This window comes from Sceloporus occidentalis, unplaced genomic scaffold, assembly GCF_023333645.1.
Source record: "Sceloporus occidentalis isolate IW3139 unplaced genomic scaffold, rSceOcc1.0.p SCAF_126, whole genome shotgun sequence".
NCBI lineage: Eukaryota > Metazoa > Chordata > Lepidosauria > Squamata > Phrynosomatidae > Sceloporus > Sceloporus occidentalis.
Window position 1 is genome coordinate 942,894 of NW_028317106.1, and position 15,606 is coordinate 958,499.

Below are 15,606 nucleotides of genomic sequence, written 5' to 3' on the forward strand. Positions count from 1 at the left end.
ATCCAAATATCAGGGCAGGAGAGCAATTGTTAGCTTTGGCGGACAGGGCAGCCAGATGGCCCAATAATTGGCACTCGGATGTTACAATGTATCTATTGACACTGGCCATTCTTAACACTCGCTGGCATAGACAACTAAGTAAGCTAACAAAGGATCCAACCAGAGGAGAAATGCTGCCCAGTTGCATCTCTCTATTGCATATTGGGCGCCGCCAAGTGGCTTGTTGGGGAACTGCAAGTAAGAGAAATGGCCAAAGCTGTCGAGGCTTACCCAACTTCTTCAAATCAGCATTCTACAAATGATACAATTTCCACGATCGTTTTCACTAGCGTTGTACACACGACTCTATCCTACTGCTGTCCTAGGATTTCTTTGAGCAGATCGCATGTTTTATTATGAATTACTTCCCGGAGCTTCCTGACGCGCCGAACGCTGGAAGCCCCGACAAAGCTATGAGGTTGCAGCACTGCCATTCCATTGTGCACGTCGCCCATGATGATGAGTTGACTGTTGACCGACGTGATGTTGGGGCAAGGGCAGCTCCAGTCCATGTTGAGTAGGGTGATTTCGATCGGCTCTTTTCCTAGGAATTTAAGTCCCATCTTCTCGTCTTTGAGAACTTCCTCGACGTTGACCAGCGCGTGTCCCGAGTTGTGCTCTTCTGTCAGCTCCGTTATCCGACCCAGTATGGCAAATTCGCTCCTGCAGAAACTTGTTACCAGCTTCTGCCGGGGTTTGCACACCTTGCACTTTTGGTTCTTGGGGAAAGGACACATGTCCTCGCAAATTTCTTTACTTTCGAAGTTGTTTTCATTCCCGCCGCATCCGCCATAGATGAAGGACTGGCATTGATTGGTCAATTTGTTGTAGGCCCACCTGGGCTCGTACGCTTTGCACGAACCTTGCAACGCTGGAAAATTACAGATGTTGACGGGGCCATTCATGCACGTCAACATGCATGTTTCGTACGTTTCAAAGTGGTTCAAGTTGCTATTGCAATTCCCGTATATAAATATAAAACAATTGTTTTTCTTGGCGTCGAAATACCATCTCGTTTGTTCTTCTCCGCAGTCTTCGCTGTCGGGGGGCTTGAGACACTCGTCTGTTGGGAAAAAGGTTTTGTTGTGGCTTTTTTCTTTCATTTGAGGTTCCTTCACAGACAGGTGGAAGTTGACCTTGATCAAGCCCCCTTTATTTCTGGCGGTGCACGTGTATATCCCGGCATCTGGCATTTGGGTATTGTATATGACTAATTGGGCGATGTTGGTAACCACAATGTTAGCGACGACGTGGTTCGGCCTCATGACGACGTTCTCCTTGCCTTCGACTTGCTTTTCCCAGGTTATTTCGGGTTTGGGTTTCCCGGTTACGTCACAATGAAAGCTCACCGTGTCCCCCACGTTAACCGATTTATGAGTGGGGTTGTTCACCAGCGTAGGGGGGATAAGGTTTGTGACGCTAGTTTCTGGAGAGGCGACGGTTGGGTTGGAAGTCGTCCCCGAAGGAACCGGGCTAGTGTTGGGCCAACTTAGATGATATTTGCAGGTGACAACAGCCAGCGTAATGCCTTTGCTGCAAGCCTCGGCGTCCATGAAACATTTATTGTAGTAGGTAAGGCCGTCTGACGCACACGTGAAGCTGGGCTCCTTCTCGCACCGGTCTCTGCATTTACAGATGGGCTGCCCGTCCCAGACATGGCACTCGGAGCCCTGCTGCATGCACATGAAGAGGTCACACGTGGCCTCTTTCGGCATGCCAACAGGGCCTTTCTTTCCTTTGATATCCATGTATCTCGCGGCTACACAGCTCTTCGTTCCGCAAACGTTAGGGCAACATTTCTCAAATCCTTCACACTCCTAATAAAATAAATACTTTTTTAATCCATTTGTTAATAATCATCGGAGGACTTTAAACAATTAAGTGCAATAAATATCTAGCATGTTCGAGAACACAATGTTTCCTGTGTATTTATACAGAATTTCTAAAACCATTTCCCTTGACCTTAAAGGGCATTGAGATTCTGCAAAAACTTTATTTTGCGAAGCAAATCTCTGAAAACAGATCGGATCGCTAGATTTTTGATCCGTTATTTATAATGATCAAATCTAGGTGCAAAAGTCAGGCTTTTGGGGAGATGCAGGCAGAACATTAAATAAACTACGCTGTATCTAAAATCGCGCCTCCTCTATATAGGTGGCTTCCATTTGTCCTAATATCCCTGGAAAATGACCAAAATCACTCAAAAAAATGAACTTTTCTTTTCTCTCTTGTGTTAAGTTGACCTTTACATTATTTTTGTAAATTCCGGGTACTTGGGTACATGGATGCTCCCCGTACCATTCTATCCTAAATTCTACAACTACTAAAGCCGTAGAACTAAATTCCAACAGAACCCACATCGCAGAACTAGGAAAATGTCATTCCTAACATAGATAAATATTTATATATATTGTATATAATATGAATATATTTTATAGTCTATATATTATATACATATTACATATAATATATATAAATTTGAATTTTTGGCCAACTCCTGGTCTTAGAAGACAAAGCATTTTTCTTTGGTTATGAAATTAAGTCACGGTTACATTTATCTCATATTTAATAGTTTTTGATTAAATCGACATGGAAGGAATCCATTTATTTTTTTGTAGGCTCCATGGTCTCGTTCTTCAACAAGAAACCCCGCTCTTTGTAACGCCCTGAAACTCTAAGCAGTTATAGAAGTTCAGACGCACTCTTATCCCGCTCGTTAAGTTCTACATCCATGATAAATACCCACGTTTTTACTTGTTTTAACAAGTACTCACCTGGTCGGCTTCACATTCCCTCTTACAGGTACTCTGCGCGTCCACCCACAGGTTTGGGTTCATGTCGTTGGGGCAGATACCGGCGTGGGAATAGCGCATCTGGGGCAACGTATCGATTTGTAACGGAGCGTTAAAAAAAATAAGCACGGCCGTCTTCCTGGCCAACATCCACACCCACAGATGGAAGAATGCCCACATTTCCAAATTTCTTGTAAAAAAGTAAATTAAAAATAATAAATAAGTCCTTTTATATTTCAACTTTTCAAAAAATCCGGTACCCTTGGCTCCTGAAACCTCTGAAGTCTCTCGTCGGTTACACGGTCTGCTCAAAACTGCAACTGGACTTATTAAAAAAAAAAAAAATAACCCTTTATTTAAGACTGTACTTGGTGTACAAATTATCGCTCCAATCTAATCAAATCAGGAAATCATGATTTCTTTGACAAACGCTTTTTTGTTCAGGGGTTTAGTCCGTGACTTTAGAGTTGGAAATAGTTTAATAGGTTCAACGCGCCGCGATTCACCAAAATCCCAGCCCTGCGTCGTGTTTTTTTTTTTTTTAAACGGATGACCGCTTTATAAATAATACAAAGTAGCATTATCAGATAGACGGTAATTCGGGTCAAACGGCCAATTATTTAAAATAGCTCAACGTATAGTTTTTTTGTTTTATATAAAATGCCTGTTTTACGAATTCCTCATTAATAAAATGAGTTATAAAAAAAAAAATGAAATCCAGAAAAGATTAGTAAATTCCTGAACAATGTTATATAAACGCAACTATTGTTCTTTGTTGAAGTGTATCGGTGTATTTCGGGGCGGAAAACCCTCCAGAATCAGCTGTATTTAGACCTAAAAACAGACCTAAAAAATCTAAATGACAAAACACAGAAAAAGTATATAAAATAAAAACACCCAAAACCAGTTACGGTCAGTTTTAAATATTATCTTTATGACGCTGGAGATTAATAAACGGATGCTTTATTTCTGGAGCTCGAAAAGCGTAAAAATTATATTATGAGATTGAAACTTAGAATCTGCCGGCAGATCGGCCCCATCCGGCCCCCGTCTAGTCGCCCCTTCCTTCCTTAATCAGTCGTTGGTCTCGTCTTAGATTCAGGAGCCGTATGTCTATCCCATGCATGCTTAATCCCCTCGCTGTATTACCCTCTACCACCTCTGCTGGGAGGCTTCCCTATCCATATGCCTATCCCACACGCTTACATTCTCTCATTGGGTTAAGAAAGTATAGGTTTGGGGTGAACCGCACATGAATTTGGAAATTCAGCTGAAACAGACTTTAATCCGACGCGTTCTGCGAATGACTTTTCTAGACCTGGAGCGACACTTAATTCCAACATTAATTGGATGAAGGCCCTACAGGTCCTAGAAACGGTTACCCCGTCCTGTTCGTTCCCCTAAACGGGAAGACGACACTCGAGGCCAACGCCGAGATCTCCTCCAAGCCGGGGCCACATTCTTAGATTCACTGCCTCCTTCCCGCCCCAACGGATCGACCACCTTCAGGATTCATTCCATCCACCCCACCGCTCCCCGGCCCGATCACTTCGCTTCCCCATTTATATCGATGAAACCTCGGACATTATTTTTTTGTCACGCGTCGCTACAAATAGCCGCCGTTTCAATAGCACATTGTTCTTGTCGGCCATTCTCAGCTTCTTAAAACTAATATCTTTCTAGAGCTTATCCGATTTCAGCCCCAACCGGTCTAATCCGTTCCACGACAACTAATCGGAGTCACAAGGCTTCATACGAAATATATTAACACCGCAAAACATTTGTTCGGGCCGGGAAGCATTGGAATTTTAGGCAGCCGTCACCAGAGAAGACTCAGACTGGTTCTCCCCACCTGTTCACGCAACTTGTAGGCTCCCTCTACTTTGGAGATGGACCCTGAGCCACATCAACCCAAAAAATGGTACTTAAGCCGAGAAGCCCAAACTAATATTCTTCCCCCAGCAGGGTGCGAGCTGTTCTCTCCATGTGTTACCCTCACAGCCACCCCATTCCGGGTGCTTCTCCACCCCGAGGAAGCCAGCCATTTTTTTTTTACCGTAGCATAAAGAGGCAAATGACCTTTTTGGACACAAGTTTGTTGTCCCCACGTTAGTCACTTGCGTCTCAGAGACTAATCCAAAAAGCATTTTTTTCACTGAATAAGAGTCTTATTTGAGGCCACTTTATAAGGACTACTAAACATGGAGGAACCCGACATCTGGGGCAGAAATGGCATCGCTTTTCATAGAGGAAGAAAATCATCCAAGAAAAAAAAAGGGGGGGGGGGGTAAATCTTCAAACAGGAAGTTAAGATGGCTGCCCCCACGCATCACATGTCTAACATCTAGAAGTCCCATGATGTGGGTTAATTTAACGTAAACCGTAGGATTCGGGAAGCTCTAGAGAGTAAGAACGCTACGAACGTGCCACAAGTTTATTTGAAAAAAGCATTTAATATCCGCAAAATGACAACAATGTACATTTACAACAAAATCAACGCTTTTATTTATATTAGGTAACCTAGGCCTACTGGTAAAAAAAAATATATATAAACGTGGTTCAAAACACATAATTTTGTGTTTACGAGTCCAGAAAAGCTGGTATTTAATCAGTGTGCACGCCAGGGCTCTGTAATGCTGCTTTACGGACAGCCCTGGAATCCAGGGCTCGCATTTCACCATGGCGACTGCACGGCCATCTTTATAGATTATTTTACACCAGTTCTTATATTAATTGTGTAAAAAAAACAAAAATCCTAACTGAGCTTTAATTTTCATTACGGGTTTCTGTCACCTCATTTAAAGCAGTTCTTCAATTAAGACGTTGTGGGAATCTCTCGAGTCTTGAAAACGCAGCTCTGCAAAGCAAGACGTGAAGAAAGGACAAAATTACCGTCTAGGACATCGCTAAATCTTCAGTCGACAAAAATCCTGCGATTTTACCCCATTCTAAGACTTCCATGCAGCAGCGGAGGGCAAACTACACTTGTTTCGGTTTAAACGCATGACATTTCTAAACATCTCCCCAGTTTGAGCGTCTGCGCCGTCTCTTAGCATCGCCTCCTCTTATCTGCTCCTAGGAAGGACGCTCTCCTACTTAGTAGACAAACCTCTGAAGTGTCTGCACTGAGTGTAAAGATGGCGTTTATTTGGTAAAATTAGCTTTAAATGATATTTACGTCTGCGAGTGAACCCTGCATCCCTAAACACAGTTGAAATAACAGTTCAAACCTTTAAAACAATCCTACCGTTAAAGAAAAACCAAGCTAGCGGTGCTGCTTTGTTTAGTAGACAAGACACAAAATACACAATCTTATACTATTACAGGAAACATCATTCAAACATGGATTTTGGTAGAGAAAGGAGTACCTGGCATGAGTACCTGATTAGTTTGACTGAATCCTTGATTTTTAATTTGGACTTTTCATGGGCCGCTTACAACACCAACGCTGAGTGAGGTATGGCAGACAGCTGCAATTATTCATAAACCCTACACTTCCATGAATCCAATGCTACTGGATCTCCAGTTACAGAACAAACTGCATTAGAATGTAAGGCAATGAAGCAACAGACTCCAAACGTTCTTCACAAACGAAACAGCGGTTGTTTGATTAAAGAAAATGTTTAAGAAGGTTTCTTTAATGTTTAAGGGGGCTCAGAGAGGCCTCAGCGCACTTTGTAAATGGATGGGTACTGCCGATGGACCAAGACGGACTCGTGGTACGATACGGCTTGGCATTCACAGAGCATGGCAAAAAGTATCAAGCAAATTAAAATAGGATATCTGACGGGTCTCTTTAATAAGCGGCTTATGCTTCGAGGTTGGGGGGGGGGGGGGGGGGAGGCCGGATGAACGTGTTAACCGCGTAAATAACTAGAAAACGGAATACCTCCACAAATCTGGATTCATTGGAAGCAGTCCTGTCTTCTAAAGCACTTTTGCTCAGTCTTCATCTGTGCATACTTACTCTGAACCGATACTAGCTATCAAAAAGACCTACCAAAAGGGAGAAAGCGTACACTTACCTCTGGCTGATCAGAGGTCAAATCAGATCAGTTTTAATTGGACTGAGTGTCACCTTCAGATTTACTGCCTTCACTGGCCCCATTGACTTCGACTGCTGGTGCCATTTCCTTAGATTCGGTTTTGCGGGATTCATTCTGCCTTTCCCGACTTCTCGATTTCCTGCTCTTCTTGTCGTCCGAGCTGCGCTTTTCTACGGTTAAAAGAGATTCCGTCAGCAACGAAGAGGGGGCACCGACACCAAAACCAGACACTTCATGCAAAGCAGACGTATAGGCGCCATTTCTTTTCATTTTTATTGTACCGCGGGAAGCACGGATGAGGTCAGACATGCAAACACGCACCCTTTTCCCTGGACTTCCTTTCCCGCTCTCTCTCTTTGCTTTTATGTTTATAGGATCTGCGTTCTCTGCTCTTCGATCTCCTCTTTTCCCGGCTGCGGGATCTATGTTTGCGTTCTGATCGCTCCGTTCTGTTGCGACTTCTGCTCCTTTGGCGGTCTCTACTTCTGCCAAAGAGATAAAATGAGGTTAAGTAAAGGTTTACGTAGGTCTCCTGTAACCCCATAACACCCCAAGAATCTTTTTTTAAAGCAATTATACACCCTTTGAACAGTAATCGGCACCTGGGTGGCTTTAACACACCTGTCCTGTGCAGATCCCCGTGCCGAAGCAAAGAAAGTCTTGCTGTAAAGCTCCCCGAAGCTCATTAAAGTACTCAGTACAGAGCCACCCCAGATGTGCGGCGGAATTAAGTTTCCCAATGTGGGCAAGAATTAAACGAAACCGTCTCGGAATCTCTATCGTTTCACTTCCCCCTCAACCACCGACTATACTGTGAACGCGCAGGAGCAGAGCCCTCTTCTCCTTCTGTAGGTTATTGTGCGATTTTTAAACTATTCCTCGGGCTGTAAGAGCGCTACGGGATCTGCTGGCGCTATATAAACAAGTGTAGTTCAACGTCTAATGGAACTGGTTGGCGATCCAATAGAGGGTCTTTATAGAGATTTGTAGTTGAAAGAGGAATGGGGTCTTATTCGTTCCAGCTGGTCTGGCTGCGCGCCGGGCACACCGTGTGGGTAATGGAGGGCTACCAGAAGGTGGCAGCACATCACAGCTCAGAGGAGAGCGCGGCTATTGCCACCTGCTTAACCCCCCCCCCCCCCATTTAATGAAGCGCGGACGTGTCACAGCTGCTATCACATCAGCGGTAGCTGCGTTATCGTACCCATAACCCTGAATCAGCCAGGGCCTCCGCAGCGAAGGGACCATGTGAAGCGTGATTTACCTGCTTCGTTTTCGGTCTCTGCTTCTTGATCTCTTGTGGTCCCGCGAGTGGCTGCCCCTCCTGTCTGATGTTCGGCTCCGCGATCGACTCCTTTTGCGCTTATCTCTCTCTCTGTGCCTCTCCTTTTCTCGCTCTTCCTCCTCTCGCCGTCGTTTCTTCTCTTTTTCCTCTCGCTCGCGCTCTCTCTCTTTTTCACGGTCTTTCTCATCCTTTTCTTTCTTTAACCTTTCTTCTCTATCGGGGTCGTCTTTTTTACTCAGTTTCTCCTTCAGAAAACATCACATCCAGTTAGGGACAGAAATGATATATATAGATATATATGAACATTATATTCGGTTTTCAGAAACAAAAAAAACCCCACACATACCTTTAACTCTTCAACGGTGCTCTTTATCTTGGCGTAACCCATGTGCTGCTTCCCCATAAGATGGTCGTCGACTCTGGACTGGGCATCGCCTACAATTAGAAAGGCACCACAGACTTCGCACACCTCCATCTGCTTCTCCTGGGCTGCAAAGCTCTCGATGGTCTGAAAATACACAATATGACATCAGGTTTAAGGTAAAGAGTCAGGCCGTCCTGACATACAGCCGCCAATCGAGAAGTCGCTCCGTACCGATGTTGTAGACTTCAGCATCTCTCGCTCTTCTTTTAACTGTTCCACGAGTTTCATCATCCCCTGGGCTTCTTCGACCTTCCCTTCAGAACCGAGCTCCTCAATCTGTCCAGACATAAGCATCATGTAAACGTTATACAAAATATTTCCTCGTATGCCCCCCGTCTATATAAATGATAAAGCCTTTCTATAGTGCCCCCAAAAAGCCCTCCTGCCCCGAACCCTCCGAAAACCCTAAGACTGGTCTCAGCTCGCTCATTACCCACCTGCTGTAACAGAACGTCGATTTTATCGGTCAGCACTTGGACTTTCTCCTCGTTCTTCCCGCTCGGTCCAACGGACTGTTCATTAAAACAGAGAGTACTGTAAGTGCTACGTAGTGACAAGCAACACGGGCACGATGGGAAATTTGACGACATTTTCTGCCAGGTGTTTTTCCAGCCCGTATTAATATTAAACAGACTAACTTACGCCGGACGCCTGCTGATTCTGCGACAGCGCGAGCCGCGCATGGCCTCGTCTGATCCTCCGCTCCACCTCCGCCAGCAGGCTTTGTAAATAGCGCAGGAAGTCTCTTTCGTAGCCGACCTTCAAGTAGCGAGAACTTTTCTCATACCTTAAAAAAAGAAAACAGCCCAGTGAGAGATTCGGCAAATAGAGAGGAAAACGAGACGGAGATCGACGCGAAGGAGAGAGAGATCGGAACTTACTGCTTGCGAAGGTTTTCATCGTGGATTTTTTCACAAGGCCCTGGGGAGAGGAACAGAGAACGTTTACAGCCAGACCGTTCGCAGGCACCGCGTTGCCCTAAGAATTATGGGGGGCTCAATGGCGCCCGCTGCCCACCATCACGTCTCAGACACACGAACAGAGAAGAGCCCCGAGCGGCGTCACTTACCGAGATCGGAGCGCGTGTTGGTGAATAACTCCGCAGGACAGAACTCACACAGGTAGTATTTGCACACCTGGAGAAAACAAGAGCGAGAAGCAGCGGTTACCACGTGAGCCGGCGACTCGGGATCGTTACCTGCGCGACGTAGAGAGTACGTTGTATCCAGAGGGTCTACACAATATAGTCCCGCCGCAAAGCTCTTAATAGTTAAACAGCCCCGTAAGGTCCCGTCTGTCACCGGCATGCGCGGCCCACAGCCCGGGCTCCTACCTGAAGTACCCGGCTGTGATGGATGGATCCGCTTCCATGGTTACCGTAAACAGACCTCGGGGTACATAAAACCACCGCCGCCAGGGCAGCGGCTGCCATATCCACAAGCCATGCCGCGGCGGGGGCCTTCTCAGTCTACTCCATGCCGTGCAGATTAACCCCTCACTGCCAGCGGGAGTTGCATTGTGCAGATTAACCCCTCCACTGCCAGCAGGAGTCGCACTGACTAACCCATTTCTCCCCGCCGGCCTCACGCTGTACAGACTAACCATGTCCGCAGGTAGACTTCGAACCCTATGCATTAACCCTTTATAACTCTGGTATATTAACTCTTGCCTGACAAGACTAACTCCACACTCAACCACGGGAGAGGCCCTAACTCATACATTAACCGTTGCTGTACCAGTTGTTCCCGAGAGTAGGCCTTGACGGTGACAGAGACTTAGAGATTGAAGATTCTCCTCACAGATGGGTTTACAGCATCCACTAACAGTGAGAACATTATTAACCCTGTCCTCTCTGGTTACTGAGGCCGTGCGTTAACCCCGTTCTATAGCTCTTTACCCGCCATGTCCCGCACCCCCTCCCACCGTGATGGCTCGCGGGGCCTGTTCTCGCAGGCGATACAGCCCGCAGTAATTCTCGCTCACCGACTCGTCATCCCAGCGCACGTTACACCGCTTTTCGTCCGGGGCCAGGTTCCTGTCCCTTCCCATCAACTCATCCAGTAGCTGCGCCGCCGACAACATGGTGCGCCCGGGACACAGCTCCGCCACAACGCTTCGGCAAAAAAAAACAAAATGGCGCCCCAGCACGCTCCCACAATGCAAGGCTGCTTACCCGTCCCCCGGTCCCGCCCACCGCACTGGAGAAACCGGCTCACACATGGCCTAACTCCTCCCACTCGCTGCCTACTGTCTCCGCCTACCCCCTGGCAAATTCTGCAGGCACCTGCTGCCTAGCTTTGGATTCTAACTCCCATCAGTCTCAGCAAGGAGGGGTTACCTGGGACAGCCAGTCCGCTAATGGCCCATATTCCAATAGGCCTGAGAGGGGCATTTAGAAGAATAATGGGGTTTATTTACCCCTACTTCATTTATAAGGACATTTCCTGCTGTTTCTATACACATTATCGGAGCTTTTAGGGCTGTAGAACCCCGTGATACCCTCATACCCAGCAAACATTCTGAAAGAGGGGGCATGGGGGAGGGGCACAAAGAAGGACTGGCCAAACTAGACAGGGATACTTGGCATGTATGCAGCCCACAGCAGATGTATGACATGAAGGAGCCCGGCTGCCAACCCACCTTCCTCTACACCCGCTGTAAGATCTCCCCTGGGCCCTGTAGCTGGAGAATCAAACGCCACTGAGGGGGGCACATGTTTCCCTTAATTCCCCCCCCCATGGGTAATGTGGCATAAAATATTCTGAAATATAAATATTACCCCCGATAGGCGGCGCCCGTAAAATACATTATTATGGGAATTTTAAAATAATAAGTTCCTTACACTGCTGGTTACCGGGGAGAAAAGGCTTCCCCCTCTGTGCAGATACAGAAAAAATCAAATCAATCATTATTTTAAATCGATTTATTGCTAAATTACCCAGAATGCAACCGAACCACAGCGAGAATGAGGGTTTAAGGGGGCGGGGACTGTTTCTTCCCCGGAACTAATAGTCGCGCGTTGAGTGCCGCACCTAATACTGTCCCCCAGCGAAACTGTCTGGGGACAGGAAGAGAGCATAGAGTGGAGAAAAATCTGCATTTTTATGGTAAATACCCCCAAGACCCGACTTCAGGACCCCACAGAGCTGATATTTACCTATCTATGATCCTCGTTCTGCCGGAAGTACCCTGATAACTCCCATCACTACTAAGGCAGACACCTGATACCCAGGGAGGGGCAGTATCCTCTGTAGTGGCCCAGGACTGTGTCAGACCATCTTATTAGATTTTCTTGGTTGCAGTTTTATTTCTTTGCAATCCCAGAATATCCCTGCGCAGCGCGTGAAGTTTAATGTAAACGCAGACTAGGTTCTTGTGTTTTCTCTGCCTCCTGATGAATAAATCAGTGTGAGGGAATCTATTTATATGACAGATCTAGAAATCTATACATGGAAGAAAGATTGAGGGAGGCAGCTGCTTTGGGGGACCTGGAAGAGGTGCAGACGCTTCTAAAAAGTGGGGCGAGCATTAATTCTCAGAATGAAATCAATGGATGGTAAGTGAAATAAGATTTTTTATTATGATTTTCATTTGTATATAGAACTCTTAAAGCAACCTGTATGTGTATGTGTGTGTATATATATATATATATACATACACGCACACATACATATATATAAATAAATATATTGTTTGCAGTATGTATACACGCACACGCATTATTTGTGTATATATATATATATTTACATTATTTTTGTGTGTATATATAGATTAATGTTTTTATGTGTGTATTTATATATATATTTTATGTTTATATGTATAATTATTTGTGTGACTGTGTATATATACTGTATATAATATATATCATTTTTTTAATGTATTTATGTCTTTTTTCATTTCTCTGTAGGACTTGCCTTCACTGGGCATGTAAAAGAAATCACCTGCAAGTCGTGTCGTTCCTGTTAGAATCGGGTGCGGATAAAAATATTTTAACAAGCAAAGGAGAGCATCCAGCGCAGCTGACCTCAAAAAAAGATATCAAGAAAATATTGGGAGGTAAGAGTTAATTCTAGCAAAATCCCAAAGTGGTGATATTGGCAACTTATACACCCCGTTTCCAAACCCCAATAAAAATGTGTACATTTCTGTGTATCGTAGCCAATGCCACGAAAATGGGGAGAGGTCATGTCTAAATAAATTAATGGCGTACGAGTGTGAAGGTTCTTTCAGGGCAGGATCTGGGTTTCTCGCTCCGCTGACTTAGGTTCTGCATTTTCTCGCCAGTGTCCCATGTGCAGGAAGGGCCGACTCTGGCTGAGGGGCACGTGGCAGTCCCTAGCTGGGATTCCGGGAGAGACATTGGGTCTATTTGCTAAAGGGAGCCAACATCGGCAAGCTTCACGAACTGGCCCCGTATGATGCATAATTTTAAACTCGCTGTTCTAGCTATACATTTTACAGGGCCTTTCTACAACAAAAGATTATTAGGGATGGTTCTTCATAATACATAGGGAAGTCGGGGAGCTGAATCGACTCCACTGATGTCCACCAACTTTTCGCGGGTTGTAGACGTGGTGTGATGTTTACCCCAATCTCATTCCAGGTTGATGTTTTAGGAATTAACCAATGGAATAGAGAGTGTCCGAAGCCGAGCTTTGCTTAATCGCTGTAATTTGTTTTGTTTCCCTGCAGTGGAAGAATTAGAAGGCGAAGATGTGAACCCCAGCTCGCAGTTACCCTTTGTTCCAAGTTATTTAGCAAACCCCCCCTTTCCGTATTCCTTTAACAGGGAAGCCTCTACCAAGGAGAATAATTCTGCGGTATCTGCCAGCGAAAACGGCAGCGCGTGCGTCACGCCCCAGCCCGCGACGAGTTTCCCCCTGGTGACAAACGGTGTGGAAAATATACACATTTCTACCTCATCGAAGAAGGAGGACAGTTTGCCGGCGCTGTTCTTTAACGGCGATGTGCAGATCCCGTCCGAATGCACGCACTCTCCCGTACAGAATGGACCCGCCTGCCAACCAGCCATACCCCAGGGCCGAAGTATGTTTTCCCCCGTCCCGTCCAGCCTGCCGCACGGCGGTTTCCACACAGGTCCTATGCAAGTGTTCCAGCCGTTTTTTTTCACCGGAGCCTTTCCATCAAACATGAAAGGTAATAAAAATGTAACTCTATGCGATAAGCGCATTATAAATACAAAGCAGCGAGATCAGTTACCCCAAGAAAGGTCCTCGCCTTTGGGTCCGGCGTGGCCGAGCATGAACAAGTTGAGGGGGGTTTTCGAGTAAAATATTGCGTGTTTGTTACACGTGAAGTTCCCGTGTAATGTTACTTGGGCCTGATAGTCGTGTGTTTTTGTTTCTTTTTCTGCTGGCGACGCAGAGTTGGTTCTCAAAGTGCGCATTCAGAGCAACGCTTCCGGAGACAATGACTTCATCGAAGTCGAAATGGACAGAGAAGAGCTCACGTACCGAGAGCTGCTCCGAGTGTGCTGCTACGAGCTCAAGATCTGCACGGAGCAAGTGGAGAAAATAAGAAAATTACCCAACACTATCCTCCGGAAGGTACGAAGCCCCGCAACGTTTATAGCTTAAAAGACTAACGTTTTAAAAAAACTCTTACAGATGAGCCAAGAAACGCAGTTACTGATGAAAAGGACCTGAGTATTACTTAATTGTGCATCATTTTAAGCAGCTGTGTGTGTGTATATAGATATAATGTGTGTGTGTGTGTGTGTGTGTGTATATATATATGTGTATATATATATATATATATATATATATATATATATATATATATACATATACATACATACACGGCCGTTCAATAGTTTTGGGTCATTTAGCTGTTTTCATAGAATACAAGGAGATTTCTGGCTGTAACGTAATTGCAAAAAGGGTTTTCTAGCCATCAATTAGCCTTTTAAACTTAAACTTGGATGAGCGAACACAACGTGCCATTGGAACACAGGAGTGATGGGAGTGATAAAGGGCCATTGGAACGCAGGAGTGATGAGAGTGATAAAGGGCCATTGGAACACAGGAGTGATGGGAGTGATAAAGGGCCATTGAAAACCGGGAGTGATAAAGAGCCATTGAAAACCTGGAGTGATGGGAGTGATAAAAGGCCATTGAAGACCTGGAGTGTTGGGAGTGATAAAGGGCCATTGAAAACCTGGAGTGATGGGAGTGATAAAGGGCCATTGGAACACAGGAGTGATGAGTGGTAAAGGGCCATTGGGACACAGGAGTGATGGGAGTGACAAAGGGCCATTGGAACCCAGGAGTGATGGGAGTGATCAAGGGCCTCTGTACGCCTATGAAGAGATTCCATTAAAAATCAGCCGTTTCCAGCTACAATAATCATTTCCAACATTAACCCCGTCTGTGCTGGATTTCTGATCCTTTCACACGTTATTTTAACAGTCAAAATCAGCTTTCGTTTAAAAAAAAAACAAGGACCTTTCTAAGTGACCCCAAACTCTGAGCGGTAGCGTGTCTGATAATTCGCCTTTTCCGGTTACTCTTTTAAAGGATAAAGACGTGGCGAGACTCCAAGACTTCCAGGAGCTGGAACTGGTCTTGAAAAGCGATGGCGGTTTGTTTAGAACGTCGACGGCGCTGACCGAGAGACCCTGCTTCAACAAAAAGGCCTCGCAGCTCACGTACTGACCCAAAACGTTATAAAATATTAGTAGATATTTAACAGTACCGAGGAAATTGACATCGCGGTAATGCTAGGAATTTCACGAAGCACAACACTAATAGAAACAAAAAAGGTATTTTCTACTAAAGCACTGATTTTATTTATTTTTTAAGTCCGCGGGTTGCTTCGGTGTTATAGGGGGAGACATAGACTTTATTTAACTGTGTTAACTGTTATTATAAGGTAGCCTACGTGGTTTTCCCTCCCCGTAAACCTTCCCCGAGCCATCAGGTATCCGACTATAACTGTTAGGGATCTTCTTAGCGCTGGACTTATAACCTTTTATTACGTTTAAATAGGGGCCGGTGGGGG

The 15,606-nt window shown here is 45.4% G+C and overlaps 3 protein-coding genes across 3 annotated transcripts; 1 reads left to right on the forward strand and 2 right to left on the reverse strand.

The window, feature by feature from the left end:
* Positions 1-350: 350 nt before the first annotated feature.
* Positions 351-2,912, reverse strand: LOC149281914 (WAP, Kazal, immunoglobulin, Kunitz and NTR domain-containing protein 2-like). Its single transcript, XM_089498910.1, has 2 exons — positions 2,814-2,912; positions 351-1,856 (listed from the first exon to the last, which is right to left on the reverse strand). The coding sequence occupies exons 1-2, from the start codon at positions 2,910-2,912 to the stop codon at positions 351-353; spliced, it is 1,605 nt and encodes a 534-aa protein (XP_089355036.1).
* A 3,977-nt stretch (positions 2,913-6,889) lies between these two features.
* Positions 6,890-10,668, reverse strand: LOC149281915 (luc7-like protein 3). The gene is made up of 10 exons (XM_089498878.1): positions 10,570-10,668; positions 9,656-9,722; positions 9,468-9,507; positions 9,229-9,373; positions 9,024-9,098; positions 8,758-8,862; positions 8,509-8,670; positions 8,142-8,407; positions 7,199-7,362; positions 6,890-7,047 (listed from the first exon to the last, which is right to left on the reverse strand). Exons 1-10 carry the CDS (start codon positions 10,666-10,668, stop codon positions 6,890-6,892), a joined length of 1,281 nt encoding a protein of 426 aa, XP_089355004.1.
* A 1,367-nt stretch (positions 10,669-12,035) lies between these two features.
* On the forward strand, positions 12,036-15,260 carry LOC149281916 (ankyrin repeat domain-containing protein 40-like). Its single transcript, XM_089498903.1, has 5 exons — positions 12,036-12,142; positions 12,494-12,642; positions 13,279-13,743; positions 13,972-14,153; positions 15,123-15,260. The coding sequence occupies exons 1-5, from the start codon at positions 12,036-12,038 to the stop codon at positions 15,258-15,260; spliced, it is 1,041 nt and encodes a 346-aa protein (XP_089355029.1).
* Positions 15,261-15,606: the final 346 nt, after the last annotated feature.

Excerpts from the sequence above, each read along its gene's own strand:
- LOC149281914 (XM_089498910.1), bottom strand. The coding sequence starts at position 2,912 with ATGCGCTATTCCCACGCCGGTATCTGCCCCAACGACATGAACCCAAAC. Across the intron at positions 1,857-2,813 it reads GGGAATGTGAAGCCGACCAG|GAGTGTGAAGGATTTGAGAA; the intron begins GTGAGTACTTGT and ends TTATTTTATTAG.
- LOC149281915 (XM_089498878.1), bottom strand. The coding sequence starts at position 10,668 with ATGTTGTCGGCGGCGCAGCTACTGGATGAGTTGATGGGAAGGGACAGG. Across the intron at positions 9,723-10,569 it reads TGCGCTGGGATGACGAGTCG|GTGTGCAAATACTACCTGTG; the intron begins GTGAGCGAGAAT and ends TGTTTTCTCCAG. Across the intron at positions 9,508-9,655 it reads CAACACGCGCTCCGATCTCG|GGCCTTGTGAAAAAATCCAC; the intron begins GTAAGTGACGCC and ends TCCTCTCCCCAG.
- LOC149281916 (XM_089498903.1), top strand. The coding sequence starts at position 12,036 with ATGGAAGAAAGATTGAGGGAGGCAGCTGCTTTGGGGGACCTGGAAGAG. Across the intron at positions 12,643-13,278 it reads TATCAAGAAAATATTGGGAG|TGGAAGAATTAGAAGGCGAA; the intron begins GTAAGAGTTAAT and ends GTTTCCCTGCAG. Across the intron at positions 13,744-13,971 it reads CTTTCCATCAAACATGAAAG|AGTTGGTTCTCAAAGTGCGC; the intron begins GTAATAAAAATG and ends CTGGCGACGCAG.